The 20,551-nt window shown below is 56.2% G+C and overlaps 2 protein-coding genes and 1 long non-coding RNA gene across 6 annotated transcripts; 2 read left to right on the top strand and 1 right to left on the bottom strand.

The window, feature by feature from the left end:
- Positions 1 to 414: 414 nt before the first annotated feature.
- On the top strand, positions 415 to 7,105 carry TRIM17 (tripartite motif containing 17). Of its 4 annotated transcripts, XM_072952479.1 has the most exons (9): positions 461 to 492; positions 1,715 to 1,826; positions 2,195 to 2,628; positions 3,658 to 3,753; positions 4,250 to 4,480; positions 5,829 to 5,851; positions 5,943 to 6,043; positions 6,378 to 6,553; positions 6,668 to 7,105. In XM_072952479.1, the coding sequence occupies exons 2-9, from the start codon at positions 1,775 to 1,777 to the stop codon at positions 6,923 to 6,925; spliced, it is 1,371 nt and encodes a 456-aa protein (XP_072808580.1). In that variant the 5' UTR covers positions 461 to 492; positions 1,715 to 1,774; the 3' UTR covers positions 6,926 to 7,105. The 4 variants fall into 4 exon arrangements, with proteins under 4 accessions (XP_006218815.1, XP_072808580.1, XP_072808570.1 ...); XM_072952469.1 differs by having other exon boundaries at positions 6,381 to 7,105; XM_072952464.1 differs by having other exon boundaries at positions 6,378 to 7,105.
- Positions 7,087 to 8,627, bottom strand: LOC116277606 (uncharacterized). Its single transcript, XR_012065904.1, has 2 exons — positions 8,409 to 8,627; positions 7,087 to 8,121 (listed from the first exon to the last, which is right to left on the bottom strand). It is a non-coding gene; the product is annotated as an uncharacterized lncRNA (long non-coding RNA).
- Positions 8,628 to 8,801: 174 nt separating this feature from the next.
- TRIM11 (tripartite motif containing 11) lies at positions 8,802 to 18,731 on the top strand. The gene is made up of 6 exons (XM_031672109.2): positions 8,802 to 9,459; positions 12,148 to 12,243; positions 12,664 to 12,894; positions 16,091 to 16,113; positions 16,201 to 16,301; positions 16,878 to 18,731. The coding sequence occupies exons 1-6, from the start codon at positions 9,052 to 9,054 to the stop codon at positions 17,423 to 17,425; spliced, it is 1,407 nt and encodes a 468-aa protein (XP_031527969.1). The 5' UTR covers positions 8,802 to 9,051; the 3' UTR covers positions 17,426 to 18,731.
- Positions 18,732 to 20,551: the final 1,820 nt, after the last annotated feature.

The following is a 20,551-nucleotide window of genomic DNA, read 5'->3' as shown; positions in this document are numbered from 1 at the left end:
GGCCCCCTGCGGACCAGCAACCCCCCTTCATCTCCCTTAAAGGGCTGCCCGACCCCTGCTGCCTCTTCTGTTCTCACGTCCCCTCCCCAACACGGGGTCCAACCCCTGCCTCCCCACTTGCCTATGCCCCTTACCTCCTTCTCCTCCCTGCTGGGTCACCATCAACCCCTGCTCCGTCCCAGCCCCACCCAGGACGCTTCCCTCCCCCCGACCTCTGGCCAGCTCTGAGCCCGCCCCTTCCCCGTCTAGAGGCTCCATTTCCAGGCTGCTGACAACCTCACATCAACAAAACCGCCCCGCCCCCTACCCCGATAACCGGCCCCGCCCCCTGCCCCGGCCGGAGAAGGGGGTCCCTGCTCCTGTTGACGCCACAAAGCCCCGTAGCCCCAGCTCCCGGATGGTCTCAATCGCGCAAACGCAGGCTTTCCTGGGAGGCGTTTGCAGACGTGGCTGGGGTCGCCTGGCAAGGCGCAGCGGGCACCCATTTCCCCAGTGAGTACCAACCCCTTGAGGGGGCGGTCAAGTGGGCACCCCGTGGGCGCTGAGGCTCAGCTTGGGACCTCGTGCATCCCCTGCCCTTGTAGACTGCGGGTTCCAGCCTTGAAGTTGGCTGTATATTGGAACCAGATGGGCAACTGTTTTAGCCCTGCATTTACAGAGAACATTCCGGGACCAAGAAAGGCCTGTTCACCGGCACTGACCCAGAGCCTGTGGGTGGCTTCTTCCAGAATCTGGGCCCACCAGATCCCCAGCCCACCAGGCTGCCCCCTCTCACCCACTTCTGTTGGATGGGCAGCAGTTGGGCAGAAGGGCAGCTGAGAGCAGGGGAGAGACTGACACTAAAGGCTCTTCACAGAGGGAGCACTAGACAGAGTGAACCCATGTCAGGGACTTGGAGGTCTGTGGAATCCAGCCACCATGGCTTCAGGTGACTGTAGAAAAGGGAACCTGGACAGTGCTTGTAATTCGGAAATGATGTTCAAATCCAGTCTCTAACTCAGCGCTAGCAACCACCCTGTGAAGTGCGTAGGGGAAGACTTGGATCTCTACCATAAGGGCATGGATATTCCAGCCCCAAAGTGTGTGTGTACGTGTGTTTGTGTGTTCAACTGTGTGTGCACGTGTGTAGGTGCCTCTGCGTGTGCCTTTGTTGCATGTATGAACATGGGCAACATACATGTGTACATGTGTGTTTGTGTGCCTGTCTGTGTGCACGTGTGCATGCAATGGCCCTCCTTTGTCTTTTCTGCACTGCACCGTGTCAAGGAAAACCAGAGCTGGATGGTAGTTAGAGGGTAAAAAGAGATTTGACTCAGGATTATTGAAATGGGGGAAAGAGGTCAGCACAGAACTTGGGACTCTGTATAGAACCCCGTTGAAAACTCAATTCTGAATTCACCACGGGTCAGGATTTACAGCCAAGGAGTAGGGTGGGAGTCAGTGATGGGAAATTACTAACAGAAAACATCATAGCAGGAGGGGGTGGAGGGTCTGCTTAAACTCACTTAACAGGATTGTTATTAAACTTGGACAATGTGGAGACAAACATGGAAGCCCGAAGCCTGGCTGGAAAGTTCAGGAAGCCTGAGTTCGGTCAAGGAGAGAACCTTTGTCAATCCTGCTCCCTAAGAGAGATTTTCCTCTTAAACTCCCCTTTCCCTTTGTTCTGCCGTGTTCTGTTAAAGAGACACTTACTATGGTGCTTGTTTAAAAGGTGAACAAGACTTTATTCAAGACTGTTGCCAGAGTGGAGAGACATGGGTGTCATCTCTGGATGCAGCCAAGGAGCAGGGTGAAGGCGGTCAGTGACAGAAAATCACTAAGAGGTGACAGGAGAGGGCTTCTTGCTAAACTGGCTTAATGGCATTCTTGTTCAAGGAGGGTCAAGGACATATATTCATGAAAGGTGGCAGATTATGAATTAGGTCAGATATCACAATGGCAATACTGAAGTTCTCGCTAAAACTGGGCGGGGCCAGCCAAAGACAGGCTGCCAGCTCAGGGGAACCTGACTGGGTTTGGTTAAGGAGAGGATCTCTGTCAGCTTCCAGGGAGGCATTTGTGCCTCTTATTGGAGATAAGTCAGGATGCCCTAACAACCCTGTGTTCAGACTCCATCTGCAAAAGGATGCCGAGAGAGAGAGCCCAGAACTCCAGGCAGACGGTGTGGTGGGACACTCTGTTCCTTCCCTAGGAGCCATGGATGCCATGGAACTTGCCAGAAAACTGCAGGAGGAGGCCACATGCTCCATCTGCCTCGACTACTTCACAGATCCTGTGATGACTAACTGTGGTCACAACTTCTGCCGGGAGTGCATCCAGCTGACCTGGGAGAAGACCAAAGCCCAGAAAAGGAGGAGGAAGCAGAAGGGCTCCTTCCCCTGCCCTGAGTGCCGCGAGCTGTCCCCCCAGAGGAACCTGCGGCCCAACCGTCTCCTGACCAAGGTGGCTGAGATGGCGCGGCAGCAGCCCAGCCTGTGGCGCAGGGACCTGTGCCAGGTGCACCAGGAGCTGCTCAAACTCTTTTGCGAGGACGACCAGAGACCCATCTGCGTCATCTGCAGGGAGTCCCAGGAACACCGGCCCCACAGGGTGGTTCCTATCGAGGAGGCTGTGCAGGAGTACAAGGTGGGCCCGGGCTGGGGGCCAGGGCATGGGGACAAGGGGTCCCAAGTATGTGCATCTGTCAAGGAGTATATTAGGCAGAAGGATAGCTGCTGTAACAAACAGCCCTGTATGCAGTGGAAGTGTCCCCACACTCCACAACCAAGCAGGCTGGTGGCCAGGCCATCACATAATCTATGGTTTTGCAGGAGTCCAGGCTGAGAAAGCCCCCCACCGGAAGCCATCCGCATTCCCTGGTTTCCATGCAGCCAATTTTGTGGGCAGGCCAGGCAACCCTGTTAGGCACGGGGAGGGGAGCCTTTTTCCTCCATCCACCTGAGGCTTTGTGGCCGGGAGCCCGTGTCTCAGTCCGCTTGGGCTGCTGTAACGGAGTATCAGACTGGGTGGCTTATAAAGAGAAACTTAACTGCTCACAGTTGGCAGCTGGAAGTCTGAGATCAGGGTACCAGCACAGTCAGGTGAGAGCCCCTTCCTGGTTCACAGCCAGCCAGCTTCTCACTGTGCCTCACATGAAGAAGGAGTGAGGGAGCTCTCTGGGGTCTCTTTTTATAAGGGCACTAATTAACCCCATTCGTGGGGGCCCCACCTCTGCCATCACATTGGGGGTTTAAAGGCTTTAACATATGAATTGGGGGCAGGGGGACTGAAACATTCAGGACATAGTGGAATGTAAACATTTGGGGGAAACTAAAGGAAAATCGGGGTTATTATTGCAGGTCTGTCTTGGTACCAACTTTCCGTATTCTTCGTTGGGATTAACACCTCCCCTGCAAGGTGTTTCACAGCAGTCCTCATTTCTCAGGAGTTTCTGCTTTTGGCCCGGGTTTCTGGGAATCCTGGAAAGGCATCTTTCTTTATCTTTTGATTCTCAGTTGTCTCCAGTTCAAAATAATCCTCATGCCCAAGGGGCATATTTTCAGGTGGCATATTTCCAACCCCTGCACCCTATTAGGATGGATGGGATGCTTCAGAGGGCATCGTCTAGATGTGGGGCAAGCAGGGGACCCACTGACCCCAAATCCTGACCCACAGTTGAAGCTGGAGGAAGACATGGAGTGCTTGCAAGAGGAGATGGTGAAGACCAGGAAGCTGCAGGCAAAGGAGGAACAGACCTTGGCCGAGTGGCAGGCAGGTGCTGGGGACCTCCCACAGCAGCCGAGCAGGGTCGGGAGGCCAAGCTAGGCCCCGGAGCACCCGCAGGGCCTCCCGAGCCTGCGGAACTCCTTGAGGTGGGAATCACTGTCCTGAATGGATGAGAATATGGGACCCCAGAAAGGCAATGATTTCCCAGGTCATAGAATTCCAGCAAGAATCAGGACTGAGCCATTTCAGAGAAGTAGGGAACGAGGGCACATGGATGCTTGGATGTTGCCATTTGGGGCTCAGAGTAAAATTATGCTACAGTGACAGGGCAGGGGACATCTGGGTGGCTTCTGGCTCCCATACCTGCCAGGCCTGGTTTTCTGTGGGTCACAGGGGCCCCGGGGAGATGTGCCAGTATCCCCAGAGCAGCTGTTCCAAGCTGGTGGGTTCAGTTAGTGGGTGAGGTCTGAAAGCAGGCACTCAGGGTGGTGGGGTGCTCCAGGCAGCACCTCACCTCCAGGATCTGCCACCACCACTGCAGGAGAAGGTGAAGGAGCGGAGGGAGCGCATCGTGGTCGAGTTTGAGAAGACGGGCCTCTTCCTGATGGAGGCGAAGCAGCGCCTCCTCCAAGCCTTGAAGGAGGAGGAGGAGGAAACAGTGGCAAAGCTGCAAAAGAGCATGGCCTCGCTCGAGCAGCAGGGTCACTCCTTGGAGATGCTGCTGCTGCAGCTGGAGGACAGGAATGAGCGCACCCCGTTCCAGATGCTGCAGGTGGGGTGGGCACACCTGTTCACCTGGCTGGGGTTGGGGTGGGAGATGGGCGCGTGAACTCTGGCTCAGGTTTAGTCAGGGGCCTGACCTGTGGCAAAAAAGACACAGGCCAACAGGGAAGGCTGTCTCAGTCAGGTCAGGCTGGTAACAAATGCCACAAACCAGTTGGTTTAAATAACAAGACATTTATTCCTCACACTCCTGGAGGTTAGAAGTCTTGAGATCCAGTTGTGGGCAGAGCTGGTTTCTCCAAAGGCTTGTTTCCTTGGCTTGCAGACAGCTGTCTTCTCCCTGTGTCCTCACATGGTCATCCCTCTGTACATCTGTGCCCTATCTCTTCTTATAAAGACACCAGTCAGATTGAGTGAGGGCCCACCCTAATGACCTAATTTTATCTTAATCACATCCTTAAGACCCTATCTCCAAATAGAGTCACATTCTGAGGCACCGAGGGTTAGTTTCACAACATAAGAATCTGGCGGGGAAAGGGAATCAGTTCAGCCCATGACAGGTGCCAGTCCTAGTGACCTGTGTTCCTTCCCTTCATCGCCTAGGGATGTGGCCTGAGGGCAGCTGTCTTCCACACAGTGATGCAGGCACAGACACACTGGCCCAGATAGGCACCCGTGACTTCACAGGTGGGAGCAAGTCTTATGATCACATCCGCCAGCTATGGAAGTGGAGAGAAGGTGCAGCTGGCCTGCCAGGGACGGGCCTGCACACCAAGGCCCCGGAGGGGGCAGTTGTGGGGCTGAAAAGTGGGCCACACTAATCAAGCATGCAGAGTGATGGAATTCACGGCAAAAAATACACTTCACACTGCAGATCACTGCACACGCATTCACAGAAGTCTGTTTATACAACTGAAGCAAATGCCACACACAGGGTCTCTGTACGTCCCAGGATGCCTGGATCAGACCCAGTTTTATGCCTGTTGCCCTAGCGTCCTGGGGGTTCTGTTCGCACTAAGTGTCCTGGTATAGATGACAGACTATACACTCGCCCCAACTTTGTCTTCTATCAAAAAGCAATCTGTTTGCAAGCCACAAAACTGACTCCTGACCCACTCAAGGCCGAAAGCACTGCTTGGGCTCCCGTGCCTTCAGGACCTGTCATGAGCAGGACTGCTTCCCTGTGTCCTCACTCACTGTGATGTAGAAAAGCAGGAGGTCTGGGCGAGTTAGATGCATGATTACTGTGTCAAGAGCCCAAAGACAGGGTTACGCTCTGGAAACAGGGCCGTGGGGAAACATCACAAACCCCTTCTAGCTCTACTGGCTTGGGAACACCCCAGGTCCCCAGGGAGGCCTCGCCAATCTCTCTTCCTCCCCCTCTGTGTGTTTTGAAGGATATGAACCACGTTCTCAGCAGGTACGTGGCCACCTGCAGTGGAGGCGGTGATGGGTGCAGGGAGGACTGCAGGTAGGGTCAGAGGGGACAGTGAGACCTGTATCCATCGGAGGAAGGACAGCCTGAGTGTGCAGTACCCAGAGGCCACCCTCACCATGCTGAGGACAGTCTGCAGGGTCCCTGGGCAGATAGAGGTGCTCAAGCGTTTCCAAGGTAAGCCAGGGCCCAGGTGTTCTGGGTAATGCCCCGCCCTGCTCCTAGCCGCTCAAGGCAAAAGTCACCAATGGAGGGGGATGGGGATGGGAGGAACTCAACCGCACGGCCCAATGCCCAAATGGTCCCCCAACCCCACCTCCTTGGCATCACCGATGTCCATAGATGGGGCACTGGATCGTACAGTAGCTCCTCGTTCACAGCTGAACTCAGCCAGAGGCCTGGGTGGGGGTTAGGGTGAACAGGGGACTATCTGGACCCCTCTGAGTCCTTGCCCTCTCCACCATGACCCTGAAAAGCCCCCCTCTCCCCTCTGCCCTGGGCCTGTCTCCAGAAGATGTGGTGCCAGACCCGACCACAGCCTACCCCTACCTCCTCTTGTACGAGATCAGCCAGAGGCGCTACCTGAGCATCCCGCTGGATGGTGCACCCCATGGCCAGGACAGGTTCCTGGCCTACCCTTGTGCGGTGGGCCAAGAGACCTTCTCCTCGGGGAGGCACTACTGGGAGGTGGGCATAAACCTCACCGGTGATGCACTGTGGGCCCTGGGCGTGTGCAGGGACAACGTGAGCCGGAGGGGCAGGGTCCCTAAGTCCCCGGAAAATGGGTTCTGGGTGGTACAGCTATGCAAAGGAGAGAGGTATGCACCTGCTACGTCTTCTGCGACCCCCATCACGCTGACTGAGCCTCCCAGCCACATGGGCGTCTTCCTGGACTTCGAGGCCGGAGAGGTGTCCTTCTACAATGTAAATGATGGGTCCCACCTGCATACCTACTCCCAGCCTGCCTTCCCTGGCCCCCTGCAGCCCTTCTTCTGCCTTGGGGCCCCCAAATCGGGCCAGATGGTCATCTCTACAGTGACCCTGTGGGTGAAGGGATAGGGGGACAGGCAGGGGGAGACTGGGCAGCCCTGGTTTCTCCAGGAGGTGAGGTGGTCCAGCTCAGCAAGAGCCACCTGCCCAGCTCATACTGGAGCATTTGAGAGCCATTGGCTGTGCAGGGTAGTTTCACAATGTGGAAATACAATCATGATTAAAGCAGCTAACCGTTAAGAGACTGTATTTACAGATGTTTCATAGAGAATGTTTTAAGAAGCCCGCAGGTTTCACAGTGAATCAGTATCAAAATACACAGATATGTACCAGGTACAGCATGGTGCACTTTTCCTTTAGCCATGTCCCCCGCTTCCCACTTACGGATGTAACCATTCATTGGCTCTTCTGTGGTTCAGGTTTTTTTTTTAAATATTTATTTTATAATATATTTTTTAAATTGAAGTATAGTCGATGTATAATATTGTATGTGACAAGTATACAATATAGTGTTCACAATTTTTAAAAGTTATGTTCCACTTATAGTTATTATAAAATATTGGCTATATTCCTCATGTTGTACGATACATCCTTGTAGCTTACTTAAACCTGACAGTTTGTACCGCTTAATCCTCCACCTCCATCTTGCCCCTCCCCCTCCCCACTGGTAACCAGTCGCTCCTTCTCCACATCTGTGAGTTTTCCTTTTCTGTTATATTCACTAGTTTGTTGTGTTTTTTTAGATTCCACGTGTAAGTGATCTCTTACAGTGTTTGTCTTTGACTTACTTCTCTTAGGATCGTGCCCTTCAAGTCCACCCATGCCGTACACCAGAAACTAATACATTTAAAATCAACTATCTTTCAGTTAAAAAGCAAAAGAACAAACAACCCATTTAAAAAAGGGCAGAACTGGATAGACATTTTTCTAAAACAGGAAATGCAGATGACCAACAGGAGCAGGAAAAGCTGCGCAACATCACTGGTATCAGGGAAATGCACATCAAAATCACAGTGAGACACCGTCTCACACCTGTCAGCATGGCCATCATCAAAAAGAACACAGGTAACAAACGTCTCAAGGATGAGGAGGAAAGGGAACCTCTGTACACTGTTGGTGGGAATGTAAATCGGCGCAGCCACCACAGAAAACGACAGGGGTTTCTCAAAAACCTAAAAATAGAATCATGGTTCAGGTTTCTATAGGTAGAGCCAAACCCTCGGGTGTTCACCTTCTTTGTAGTCTGCAAATCCCGTATTTGGGTCCTTCACAGGAGGGAAATGAAAAAGTGAAAAAACTTCAAGCTCAACTTCTAAAAGCCTCAGGGCTGCCCACGCCATCCCTCCTACCCCCACCAAAGTTGCAGGGGCAGAATTCAAAGAATAAGGATCAAAGAGGGTCCTTCCTTTCCTTTCAGCCCGCTCTCCACCGCCCAGCCTCCCATCCCCGCAGTTTCAGACGCATTAACGCGTTCAGATCAGTTAACAGCTGCCAAGCACCCCAGGATTTCGGTTAGTGTACCCCTACCCTAGTAAGGCCCAAGGCCCCTCACCCCGTAAGTTCGGACGGTTCCGGCCGGAGGGTGGGGCGCGCGCACGGGGTACGACTTGTGGCTCCCCGCCTCAGCCTCGTCCTCCCTTGTCCTCGTGGCCTCTACCCTGCGCTGAGAGCCCAAAGGCTGTGCAGGGCACCCCACTGGCCCCTGCCCTCTACGCTCCATCTTTCTCAAGCCCCGAAGGAGACACCGGGCAGTGCGACCCCAGCGCAGGTCCGAGCCAGCAGCGCGCGCCTGCGCGCGCAGGTGGCGGCGGCGACGCAAGGTCAGCCGGTGAACAGCCTCCAATTCAGTCCGGCCTGCGGGCCGCGTGATAGGCCGCGGCCAATCCGCAGCTAAAGCGGGTTGTTCCAAAGGGGGAAAAAACCCAGGCGCTTCCTGCTTCCGCCCCGGTACCTCTTCCTGCCCGCGTACGGAAGCCGTAGGCCCTAGGTTCCCCGAGCCACCTCAGTCCGGAGCCAGTGCGCTCCGCATCCCCGGAGCCCACAGCCTCAGACCCCGGAGCCCTCGCGACCCGAAGTCCCCCGAGTCCCCCGGTGCCCTGCGCCTCGCGTCCCCGCGCGCTCCCCAAAGTCCCGGCGGCGGCCGGCCACCGCCCGACCCGGCGCAGAACGCTGCCTTCCTCCGTTGCACCGGTGCCATGGCCGCCCCCGACCTGTCCACCAACCTCCAAGAGGAGGCCACCTGCGCCATCTGCCTCGACTACTTCACGGACCCGGTGATGACCGACTGCGGCCACAATTTCTGCCGCGAGTGCATCCGGCGCTGCTGGGGCCAGCCCGAGGGCCCGTACGCCTGTCCCGAGTGCCGCGAGTTGTCTCCGCAGAGGAACCTGCGGCCCAACCGCCCGCTCGCCAAGATGGCCGAGATGGCACGGCGCCTGCATCCGCCGTCGCCGGTCCCGCAGGGCGTGTGTGCCGCGCACCGCGAGCCGCTGGTTGCTTTCTGCGGCGACGAGCTGCGCCTGCTGTGCGCGGCCTGCGAGCGCTCGGGGGAGCACTGGGCTCACCGCGTGCGCCCGCTGCAGGACGCGGCCGACGATCTCAAGGTGCGGGCAGGTCCGGCGCGCTGCACGGCCTGGCAGGGGTTCCTGTCGCGCGGGTTGTGCGGCATGTGGCCTGGCCTGAAGTTGGGGGAGCCCAGGGCGTGGGCTCAGGCCCCACCCAGGTCCAGGTCTGGGGGCGGGGGGTGTGGCGGCGTGCACCCTGCCTGAAATTGGCACCCTATTGGGGCTGGGGCACCGCCCACCAATGAGGTGCTGGCCTGAGGATCTGGTAGGAGGGGGCGTGTTCTCTGAGGTCTAGGTCCCCACCGCGTAGGTGGGAGGGCTGTCTGGGGCGGGGACTGGGCAGGTTTGACTGACCATTGGCAGGGATGGAGCCAGGAGCAGGAGAAAGAGAGAAGAGAACCTCAGAGGTGGCTGGTCGCAGATGGAAGGGCACGGATGAGGACTCAGCTTCTCAGAGGGTTGTGGGCAGGGCAGGGCGGTGCCGCGGACACGAGTGCTGGAATCCTGGTGAGAAGAGACAGCGGAAGGCAGCCAGGAAGCCGCTGCAGAGCCCCAGACTGGGATCGATGAAGGGACAGAGCCATTGTCCTGGGAGGCAGACACCAGGGCCCACCAGACTTTCCCAGTGGGATACTGTGCCAGCTGACAAGCCAGGCCTCAGCCCAGCTTTGACCCAGCCTGAGATGCCTTATTTCTCTGTTCTGGAAATGTATTTCCTTAAAATCCAAATAGATAACCAACACTCCCCCCTCTGCTGAGAGCATCAGGGCAAACACTCATCTGGCCCACCTTATGGGCGGCCCACTACATTCCTCACTGGCCTGCTGGTGGATTTTGCTCCTGGAACCCAAAGTATTGAGTATGTTGGAGGTGTTTTTCAAACTTTTGGACTGTGGTTGGCATTTTGCTCTATGTCCAGTAGTGTCCATCTGCTGAGGCACACGAAGTGCACAGTTTAGTCAATGTTAGAATCAGTACTCTGTCTCTATCATAGAACGAGCTTCTGGTACACAAGGATAAACCCCTACCCCGATCCACATCAGTGTGCGTGACCTAACGCAGTTCCTCTGGTTTTTGCTCACTTTGAGGTATGACATGTTGCATACAGGAACAGCCACTCCTTGTGTTGGTCTAGCAAATGTCTCTCCTGTCACTGGGTACCCCGATCCGGGTGTAGAAAGTGACCAAAAGAGCAGAGAATGACCAGCAGCTCTCTAGAGGCCTCTCCAATCTGACCTGATAGAGTCTCATGGAGCAGCACTTAACCCTCTCTATCATAGTTTGTCTCTACCAGGTTATGTTCTGTGACTGAGGCTTGCAAATTAAACTGACTGAAGAGATTAACAGTTGAAAAGACATACTTTGATCAATTTTTTAAATTGTACATGGCACAAGGGTTTGACAGAAAAGAAGCGAAAAACTCAAAGAAGTGGTTAGACTCAGGCTTATATTCCATTTATATATATAAATATATTTATATTTTTATAAATATATGATATATTTTAGACTTTTTATTTTGGGGGAGGGGCAGTTAGGTTTTTTAATTTATTTATCTTTGACAGAGGTATTGGGGATTGAACCCAGGACCTTGTGTGCTCTAAGCATGCACTCTACCACTGAGCCATACCCTCCCCCCTTATATTCCATTTTAACAAAAGAGGATAAATTGTGGAGAAGCGACTAGACAAAGGAAAAGGGATTAGGGCTTCTAGGGCCAATACATTGTGGGAAAGGAACTAGGAAGTATGTTGGGGGGAACTAATAGGAGAAGATTTGTTTAGGTAGACTTATCTCAGTGTCTACAGCTTGGCTCTGGGTGATGAGTGTTCTCCCCTTCTGGTACAGAGAGTAGGCAACCTCTTGGAAAGTTTATGCCCTGCCTTTAGGTGAAAGGAGGAGGCCAGAGAGCTCTGCTGGTTCTCGGTCACCTTTAGCGCTAATCTTGCTGCCAAAGTGGCATATTTTGGGGTGGCATGTCCCAGTCCCTTCACTGGACTAGTGCTTAGTTTGTCTTAATGCTGGGGTCACCCCCACAGACTGCTCTCACCTGCCATCAGTGGGCTGTGGCTGGTATTTGCACAGCCCGGAGTGCTGGCTGTAGAAAGCACAGCCTCCCAGGGCCCTGGCGCGTCTTGAACGTGGATGGAGAGGACAGTGGAGTGCCCACGAGCACTGCTGCGGTCGCTCTTGTCATGGTCCTTCAGGCCCTCGTGTATCCCAGGCCTCCTGGCTTTCCCAGGTGCCTAGTGTGTTGTCAACAGATACAGAGTATGGGTTGAAGTTAACAGGCTGAGGCCTGAAACTAGGACCAGGTTGCCGGATACACATGTGCGCATCCTGCAGTTTGGTCCAGCTAGCTGAAACCCAGTAAGCCCAGTACAGGCACAGAGAAGTCAAGGGGCTTAGAAGAAAAAAGGTGGTGATGCAGTGGGAAGTTGGGTATGGGAAAGTTGCCCGGAGACCAGGGAGGGGTGGGAATGATAGGAGAAAGGAAATTCAGGCAAGGGGCGGTGGCAGGGGGTCCATGCTGGTTAGAGGGCCTTTTCCTGGCAAATTCAAGTTTGCTCCATCTCTCCACCAATTCATGTCCAGACCCAGTTTTCCATGACCACGGTCCCTGCTGGCTGAGTTCTGGCTTAGCTGGGGCTGGGTAGGTGGGAGCCAGGGATAAGGCCTAGCCCAGAGGCCTGGCCTGGCAGGGGTCACTCTGGCCTCACCTCTCTGCAGGGCAAGCTGGAGAAATCCCTGGAGCATCTACGGAAGCAAATGGAGGATGCATTGCTGTTTCAGGCCCAGGCGGAGGAGACCTACTCCTTGTGGCAGGCAGGTGGCCAGGTGCCCAATGTAGGGGCAGGGGACGTGAGGGCCACCACTGCAGGACACCACTGTTTACACTCAGCCTCATGTTTCTCATAGGGTGACCCCCCCTGCTCCAGACACCGTGTATAACCCACCTGGGGTTGGGTTTAGGGGTTGAGGAGGGATGGGTGTAGGGGGAACCTTGGGGGGTAAGGTCATGGATTGGGGAGGTGCTAAGTGTTAGAGGGCCCCAGGTGGCGGATCTGGGGGTTGAGGGGCCCTGGATGTAGTGGTTTGGGGGTCAGGGAGGGATGGGTATGAGGGGCCCTGAGTGGTTGACTTAGGGGTTAGGGAGGGATGATGTAGGGGCCCCAGGTGGTAGATTTGGGGGTCAGGGTGGCTCCAGGTCCCAGGCCCTCAGCTGTCCCACCCCGGCCCCCACAGAAGATGGTGGAGAGCCAGCGGCAGAACGTGCTGGCGGAGTTTGAGAGACTGCGCCGGCTGCTTGTGGAGGAGGAGCAGCGGCTGCTGCAGAGGCTGGAGGAGGAGGAGCTGGAGGTGCTGCCCCCCTTGCGGGAGAGCGCGGCCCAGCTCGGGCAGCAGAGCACCCAGCTGGCCGAGCTCATCAGCGAGCTGGAGGGGCGCTGCCAGCTACCCGCGCTCGGGCTGCTGCAGGTGAGCTGGCACCCACCCCTGGGGGGTGGGCAGGTCAGGGGCTTTGGGGAAGGCCAGGCAGGGGGATAGAGAGCGAGAGAGCGGAGAAAGCATTGAAAAGAGCAGGCCGACTGACTTTGGTGCTCGTCTGGACCCCCCTGTCCTCACCAGCTAGTCTGCCTCTGAAAACGTGGTGGGTGAACCCCAATGCTGAACCGAACGGATAACTGCTGTTAGCACCTGTTGGGGGAGCCCTCCTGGGGACTGGCCGGACCACAGCATGGGTGGCATTCCAGGATGTGGGGCCAGTGGGTCACCACTGGGCCCGCTGGGCTGAGAGGAAAAGCCAGCAGGTGTCCCATAGGATTCCTGAGAAACTGCTCGGCCCCTGGCCCCAGCAGTTTGTGCCCACAGCCAGGAGGGAGGATGCTGCGTGTGCAGCCAGGGGGACTTGTTGCTGGAGGGGACCCTCCTAGGATGGACTTTCAATGACCAGAAAGAGGCTCCTAGTTGCTGCCCTGGGGCTTGAACTTAGGCCTTTGGCCTTTGCTGAGCCATCAGCAAAGGGATTTTTTTCTTTAAGCCTGGGAAGCCGGAAGAATCCTAGGCGAGTACGTGGCGGGGGGGCCGGTGAGGGAAGTCAGCAGAAGTGGACTGTGGTCCGTAAAGTGGGGGGTGGGTGGGCAGGCAGCTAGGAGGTGATGGGGGCAGCCCTCAGGGGTGAGTGAATGGTGCCGGAGAAGCTGTAGGAAGCAGAGATTCTAGAAAGAGGAAGGGTCAGCCCAGGAAGTGAGATGAGAACCGCAGATTTACATGAAATTTGCTGTGGGGTCTCAGCTGAGATGTCCCGGTGGGTGAGTGGTCTTGGCTGCCTGGCTGCAGTTCATACCACTGAGAGGCTACCTGTCCTCCACTGTCCTGTGCCTGCCCCTTAATATGCCATTGCCCTGCACCTGTCCCTCACTGCTCACCACTGGCCCCCTACTTGTCCCCACCTGCCCTGCTACCTGTCCCTACTGTCCCCTACTGCTCCCACCCGCCCCCACCTTTCTCTGCCTGGTCCCAGTGCTCCTCACTGCCCCCCAGCTGCCCCTTACCTGTTCTCCACCTGCCCCCCACTCTCCTCACTGCTCCCCCACCCCCCTGCTCGTATCTGCTGGCCCCTGGTCTCTTGTCAACATCTCCGTTCCCCTGGCTGGCTGGCTGGCTGGCTGCTGGAAGCATACCCACCATTCTTCACCCACCACGATCAGCCCCAGAGCTCCCCTGGCCTGTGCTGGGTGAGGATGGGGTCTGCTGCGTGGAGGATGCGGGAGAGCAGCCCTGGGCGGCGCCATGTGTCCTGGGGTGAGTAAGGGTGGGCGGGTGGCCTCGTACCCTCGGCCCACAGTTTCGGTCAGGAGGCCTGCTGCAGGGAGCCTGCCCACAGTTTCGGTCAGGAGGCCTGCTGCAGGGAGCACCCAGGCTCCACGCCTGGTTCCCAGCACCTAGAAGTAAGGGTTGTGCCTGCGCCCCCTAGAGTCTGGGAGGGCTGAGGAGCCCGTCCTCACAGTCCTAGTCGCGGCAGTCTGGGATCCTGCCTGCCCTCCAGGCCTGCCCCTGTCCTTCGTGGCTCCAGAGCATTTTCCTAAAGGCACATGTGTCCGAGTCCCCACTGCCTGGAGTGGCCAGGTGATCTCCACAGAGGTCAAGCCCCTCTCCTCGAGACCCCCGCCCCCTCGTCCCTCCCCACCAGGCAGGGAGGGCCTTGTTCTGTCCCTCTCCTTCTCTCCTGTGTCCCCCCACACAAGCTGTGTCTGAGCTGGCCAGGCCTTGTGACAACCAGGACCACATTACCCACTTCCCAGTGCCATCAGTCAGATAAAAGAGCTACCTGCTTTGCATCCAGCCCACACCAGGCTCCTGGTGCCCCAGGCCTGTGCCGTGTTCCCTTGTCTCCCGATGAGCTCTCCTCAGGTTTCAGAAACCCACTAAGTCTCCCTTTTCCTTTGAGGCCTAGTGTGTTCTGTTCCCCCTCAGAGAGAATCAACCGCTGTGTGTGTGAGGAGCCCTCGTTGGGCAGCGTGTCTTTATCTGCCCCTGCGTCCCAGGGTCTAGTCTGGGAGCTGGTGCAGTGCAGTTAGCATGACCACATGGAGGGTTCATTGGGTCGGCAGTGTGGGCCAGGTCCCTGCTGTGCACTGGGTGCTGCTCTAAAATGACAAAAGTCCTGACCCCTTGCTGCCAGGAGCCAGTGTTCCAAATCCTGAGAGTCACCTCGGGCTGTGTGACAAATACCAGAGACTGCAAGGCTCGAACAATGGGCGTTTATTTGTAGTCTCACGGCCCCCGAGGCTGGAAGTCTGAGATCAGAGTATCCGCAGCGTTGGTTTCTCCTGAGGTCTCTCTGCTTGGGGTATAGATGACCTCCCTGTGTCCTCCCACAGTCTCTCCTCTGTGTGTTTCTGTGTCCTGACCTCTTTTTATAAGGCTACCATCCTCGTGGCTGCATTTTCAGGTCTAGGGTAACCTCTTTAAAGACCCTATTTCCAAACATAGCCCCATGCTGAGGCCATGGGCGTTAAGGCTCCAATATGTTGGTTTAGGGGGACACAGTCATCCCGTGACACTTGAGTAAAATGCTCTTGTGTATCATCACGAGAGAGGCGCATCTAGGCAGAGAGGCCTCACCAGGAAGGGAGGCCGTGAGTGGGGACCTGAGGGTGGGCAGCAGGCACGGGCTGGGCAGGACAGATGGGCAGATGGAAGCAGGTGAGGCCATGGGCACCGGACAACTGGGTGCCCAGAGCCTGGGAGGCAGGAAGTGCTGGGCCGATGTAGGTGTGGATCCTGGCTAAGGTGGACGCAGCCACCAACCCCTGAAGTCTGGGACCCCACCCTGCCTGTCCTGGCACCCAGGGGCGCTTAGGGCAATGTAGGTAAGTGAGCTGGCAGCCAGGTACCCTGTGCCCTCCAGGTGTGTGGACGGAATGGGGCCAGGTCTGCAGGGCAGGTGGTGCCCGGAGCTTCTGTCCAGTGTCCCCATGTCTGAGCCACACTCATGACAGCTCCAGGGCAGTTCCTGACTGCACAAATGTGTGTGTGCTCGTCCATCCAGCAGAGAGATGTGGGGGAGCAAAGCCAGGTTTGGGGGCACACTGGTGTGGGGCCGGGCTGGGGTGAGGGGAGGCCCAGGACCGGGGGATGGGCACTGACTCCGTGTCTGTCTCTCCCACAGGACATTAGGGACACCCTGCGCAGGTAGGAGCTTCGGTGTCTCCCCAGGGACGGTGGGCAGGGCTCAAGGCAGGCCCACCGCAGGGGTGACACCTGTTGCTGCCCCTCCAGGGTCCAGGACGTGAAGCTACAGCCTCCTGAGGTGGTGCCCATGGAGATGCGGACGGTGTGCAGGGTCCCGGGGCTGGTGGAGGCCTTGCGGAGGTTTCGAGGTGAGCACGGTGTGGTGTGCAGAGGCCAGGGGTATCCCACCCACTGTCTCCAGCACAGAGGGAGTACCAGTTCCAAGCTCCTGCTGGTGGGCTGGGATCCATGGTAGGAATGGCACGCAGGCTCCAAGTTCATGGATGAGAAACCAGGAAGTGTTGGGGCCATCAGACAGGAGATAGCAGCCAGGGGAAGGCCAGGCCCCAAACTGTTCACTGACGCATTTAGGAAAAGCAGAGTGACACTACCCTCCTGGGGTTAGTCAGCTGCCAGAGGACCCGTGCTGACCCCAGGCACAGGGAGCCTGGGATGAAAGCTGGCCTGGAATGCACACACCTCTCTCTGGGGGCTAAGAGAATGGGACACGGAAAGCACTCAGGGTTTCCTTTTGTCCTCTAATGGAGGATGGATCACAGAGAAGTGTGGATTGCTTTCTAGAACATTTCAAGATGCTACCAAATGTGGTTAGGTGGTCTTTGCGATGGGCGGGGGCGTGGTCAGCTTGTGATCAGGCACACACTGCAAGGGTACGTGGGTCTGGGGCAGACAGCTCCAAGGAGTGACCACGGCTCTGTCTGCAGGGGACATCACCCTGGATCCTGACACCGCCAACCCCGAGCTGATCCTGTCGGAGGACAGGAGGAGCGTGCGGCGGGGGGACCTGCGGCAGGCCCTGCCCGACAGCCCCGAGCGGTTCGACCCTGGGCCTTGCGTGCTGGGCCGGGAGCCCCTGACGTCGGGCCGCCACTACTGGGAGGTGGAGGTCGGGGAGCGGGCCAGCTGGGCGCTGGGCGTCTGCAGGGAGGACGCCAACCGCAAGGAGAAGGGCGAGCTGTTTGCGGGGAACGGGTTCTGGCTCCTCGTGTTCCTGGGGAGCTACTACAACTCCTCCGAGCGGGCGTTCGCCCCCCTCCGAGACCCGCCTCGGCGCGTGGGCATCTTTCTGGACTACGAGGCCGGACATCTATCCTTCTACAGCGCCAGCGATGGGTCGCTCTTGTATACCTTCCCTGAGACGCCTTTCTCGGGGACGCTGCGGGCCCTCTTCTCACCTCTGTCCAGCAGCCCAACCCCTATGACCATCTGCAGGCTGAAAGGTGGCCCTGGAGACATGCTGGCTCCCCAGTGAGCAGGCCTCTCAACACTCCCCTTGTCCTGCCTTCTGAGTCCTCAAGCCACTTGGAAAACCCGAGAGAAGGGTACTTGTCCTCTGAGCTATGGCGAGCACGCATAGTGCCACTCAGATATGTGCCACAGAACTGAACTCTGTCGCTGCCGCTCCCAGGAAGCCGTGTGCAAGACTGTGTGGGGTGGGACCCTCCAAGGTCAGCAGGTGCCGAGACCAGACCCCATTTGCCAATGTGTCACCCACAGCCCTTGGCAGAGCCCTGAGCCTGGGGCCCCGGTAGCTCTGGTTCCAGGAGCCTCCCAGCCTGCCCTGCCCAGCCTCAGTCTGGGGTGAGACACCAGGGCCTGCAGAACTTTCTCAGGCTGCAACTTGAGCCCCCAAAACCCTGGGGCCGCACCTCGGGAAAGCTGCTGTCCTGTGAGGCTGCTGGCCAAGAGGTGGCTCCAAGCCTACCAGCCTGTCCTGGGGTCTGGTCCTGCAAAACTGGACGCGGTTGACTCCCATTAAGTGGGGTGCAGCAGAGTCCTCAGGAGACAGGTGACATGGGAAAGGCCAGAGGAAGGGAACTGGGAGCAAGTCACTGAATAAAGGGGGTTGATTAACGCCCCTTTATTCAGTGGCGCCCTCAAATCCCCCTGAGCGTGGCCCATCTGGGGCTTCTGGAAAATGCTCCCTCCCTGGCCCCTAGTGCAGAAGTTCAGATCTGGGAGGTCTGGGGGCCTGGAAGTGAGTGCAAGGTTCAGAAATGATGCAACCTCATGGTTTCCATCTGAGCGGGGCTGAGAACAGCCAGCTGGCTTGGCCTGCACAAATGCCTCTTCAGTGGCCCCTGGGGCTGTCCCTGAGCTCAGAACCCAGAGTCTCACCCCTGCCTGGGGCAAAGGGTGAGGCCACAGAGAGCCCTGGCTTACAGAATCCAGGATTTCATTTTGCTTTAACTTTCGGCAACTTCTTCACCCTTCTTAAGAAGGTGTGGTGCAGAGAAGCTAGATTTTATTAATGGTAAGGACTACTCTCACAATAAAGAAACTAACAGTTGTCTGTAGGCCCTTTACCTTTAAGGTGGGGGGGGGGTGTGGGGCAGTCCTCCAGAGGGTCGCCCCTGGGAGAGGGGATACGGAAGCAGGCTGCTCACTGGCACAGTCAGGGATGCACCGCCGCCCACACCTGCACGGCAGCTCCCAGATGTGGTCTCCGCGTTCTCTGCGCAACACGTGTGTTCATTTCGTGCAAATACCGTGGGAATTTGTTCCTTTTTTTGTTTTCTTCCAGATAACCTGATAAACATTTCCCATGTTCCACTGTGTTCAGTAGCCAGTACTTTTTCACTGACTTGATTATTTATTTATTCATTCTCCCATTCTTGGACTTTTTTTTTTTTTTGGTTATTGTTACTATACATATACCACTTTTGAATATTTTTAACAGCAGTTTCTTCACATATGTGCACAGGGAGAAGTTTTTTCTCACTCGCAGTGGAGCCAGGGGTCTGGTCATTTTTCTGGCTGGGGAAGTATGCCTATATGGTTTCCCAGGGGACCGGGCCCGCTGCTTGGCTTCTTGAGAATCTGAGCCTACTGGCTGGTTCCTGCCTGGAGCAAGATTGGGGCCTTAAGAGTTAGGCGGCCTTCCACCATGGCCCCTGGCGGGACAGCCTCGGGCAATGAACGCACAGCTGCTCCCAGGACACCAGGATGCTTCCGGCCGAGGCTTTAGGACAGCTGGACACGAGCGTGGGGGAGGGGAAATCATTTTCCCTCAACCCTTCCGAGTTCTTGGCTGAGACCTGTAATAAAAGATAAACAAGAGGAACAAGTTTGCTGACATCTTTAACTCAGGAACACATGAGAGAAACCCCAGGAAGATGAGTGACTCAGAGCAGCAGTTTAGATTTCTGGTTTTCATCGCAGCTTCGACAAAGGACAAAGGACAAAGTCTGTGGAGAAGCGACAGGACTGGGAAAGCAGCTTTAGGTAGGCTACCAAGGGCGGCAAAACGTGCAGATAAACTAATGGTACCGAAGGCTGGTGAGTAAAGTTTGTTCCGTGTAGACCCCTCCTGTGCCATCAGACGGACAGGCCTAGAGTTGTCTCCGACCTTTCCTGTGGAGAGAAGACAGGGCTACCTCTGTACGTGTGTGTCCTGCTTTTAGAAGAGGAAGGGCAGGGAGCTTGTATCTGCTGCTTCTCGACGGCCTCCAGCTCAAAATGATCTTTATGGCAAATGAGACATTTTGGGGTGACATTCTGCTACCCTCCGCCAGTCGAGAGAAGAAGTGAGCTTCAGTGACACCTGCTGACAAACAGCCTGAACTCGGCTTTGCGGATGTTACGCCTGCTGACTCCTGCATCCCCAGGGGTCCCACCCAGTGTTCCAGGCACAGAGCGCTCATGCACTGTCAGTTGGTGAACTCGCACTTGGATAGTTGATGAGCATTCTGGAGGGGTGTAGGGTAAGCCAGGGCAGTGCAGGATGTGGTCAGCCATTCCCAGGGCTTGCAAAACGACCTTAAGAACTGCCTACCAAGTTTTAAGATGCCCAGAGCAGCTTCCCGCAGGTGACTCAGCAGACCAATGGGGAGACAGGAAAGAAGCAAGTGAAGATAAAAAGGAGCATTCTGGGTTGATCAGTGCTAAAAAAAAAATATTCAGGATGGCATGAGGAAGAACTCAGAAGGAGAAGGGAGTGGCTACTACATACTTAAGGCATCCGTAAGGATTGTAAAAATAATATTTGAAAAATGAAAACAGCCCTCCTGGGGCTGTGAGGGTGGTCAGTCTCTGTCAGCTCCCTTTGCGTCCCCGTCTGTACCACTCCTGGTCATGTGATGTATCCACAAGACTGGGTAAAAAAACAAAGAATCTTTCACTTGTTTCTCTGTTGCTGAAAGATGGGCCCCTGTCCCTGACAAGCTGAATAATCCAGAGACAAGTTCTTGGAGCTTAGAAGGAAAGAGGCAGCTTTGTTGCTTTGCTGGGCAAAGGGGACTTACAGCAGGCTGGTGCCTTCAAAACTGTGAACCCACCTTGGGGATGGGGTGGGGTGATTATATAGTCATAGCTCAAGCAAAAACAATAATCAGCAAAATCATTTCTCTTGTCACAAGGTTTCTTGGCGCCAGAACGT

The sequence above is a fragment of the Vicugna pacos genome, chromosome 3, assembly GCF_048564905.1.
Source record: "Vicugna pacos chromosome 3, VicPac4, whole genome shotgun sequence".
In the NCBI taxonomy this organism is placed as follows: domain Eukaryota; kingdom Metazoa; phylum Chordata; class Mammalia; order Artiodactyla; family Camelidae; genus Vicugna; species Vicugna pacos.
Note: the sequence above shows the minus strand (reverse complement) of the source record. Positions and strands in the feature narration are given on the sequence as shown.

Coding starts and splice junctions, on each gene's coding strand:
- TRIM17 (XM_072952464.1), top strand. CDS start 1,775: ATGCAGCCAAGGAGCAGGGTGAAGGCGGTCAGTGACAGAAAATCACTA. Junction 1,827..2,194: donor TGACAGAAAATCACTAAGAG/GTGACAGGAGAG, acceptor TTCCTTCCCTAG/GAGCCATGGATGCCATGGAA. Junction 5,852..5,942: donor ATGAACCACGTTCTCAGCAG/GTACGTGGCCAC, acceptor TATCCATCGGAG/GAAGGACAGCCTGAGTGTGC.
- TRIM11 (XM_031672109.2), top strand. CDS start 9,052: ATGGCCGCCCCCGACCTGTCCACCAACCTCCAAGAGGAGGCCACCTGC. Junction 9,460..12,147: donor ACGCGGCCGACGATCTCAAG/GTGCGGGCAGGT, acceptor ACCTCTCTGCAG/GGCAAGCTGGAGAAATCCCT. Junction 12,244..12,663: donor AGACCTACTCCTTGTGGCAG/GCAGGTGGCCAG, acceptor CGGCCCCCACAG/AAGATGGTGGAGAGCCAGCG.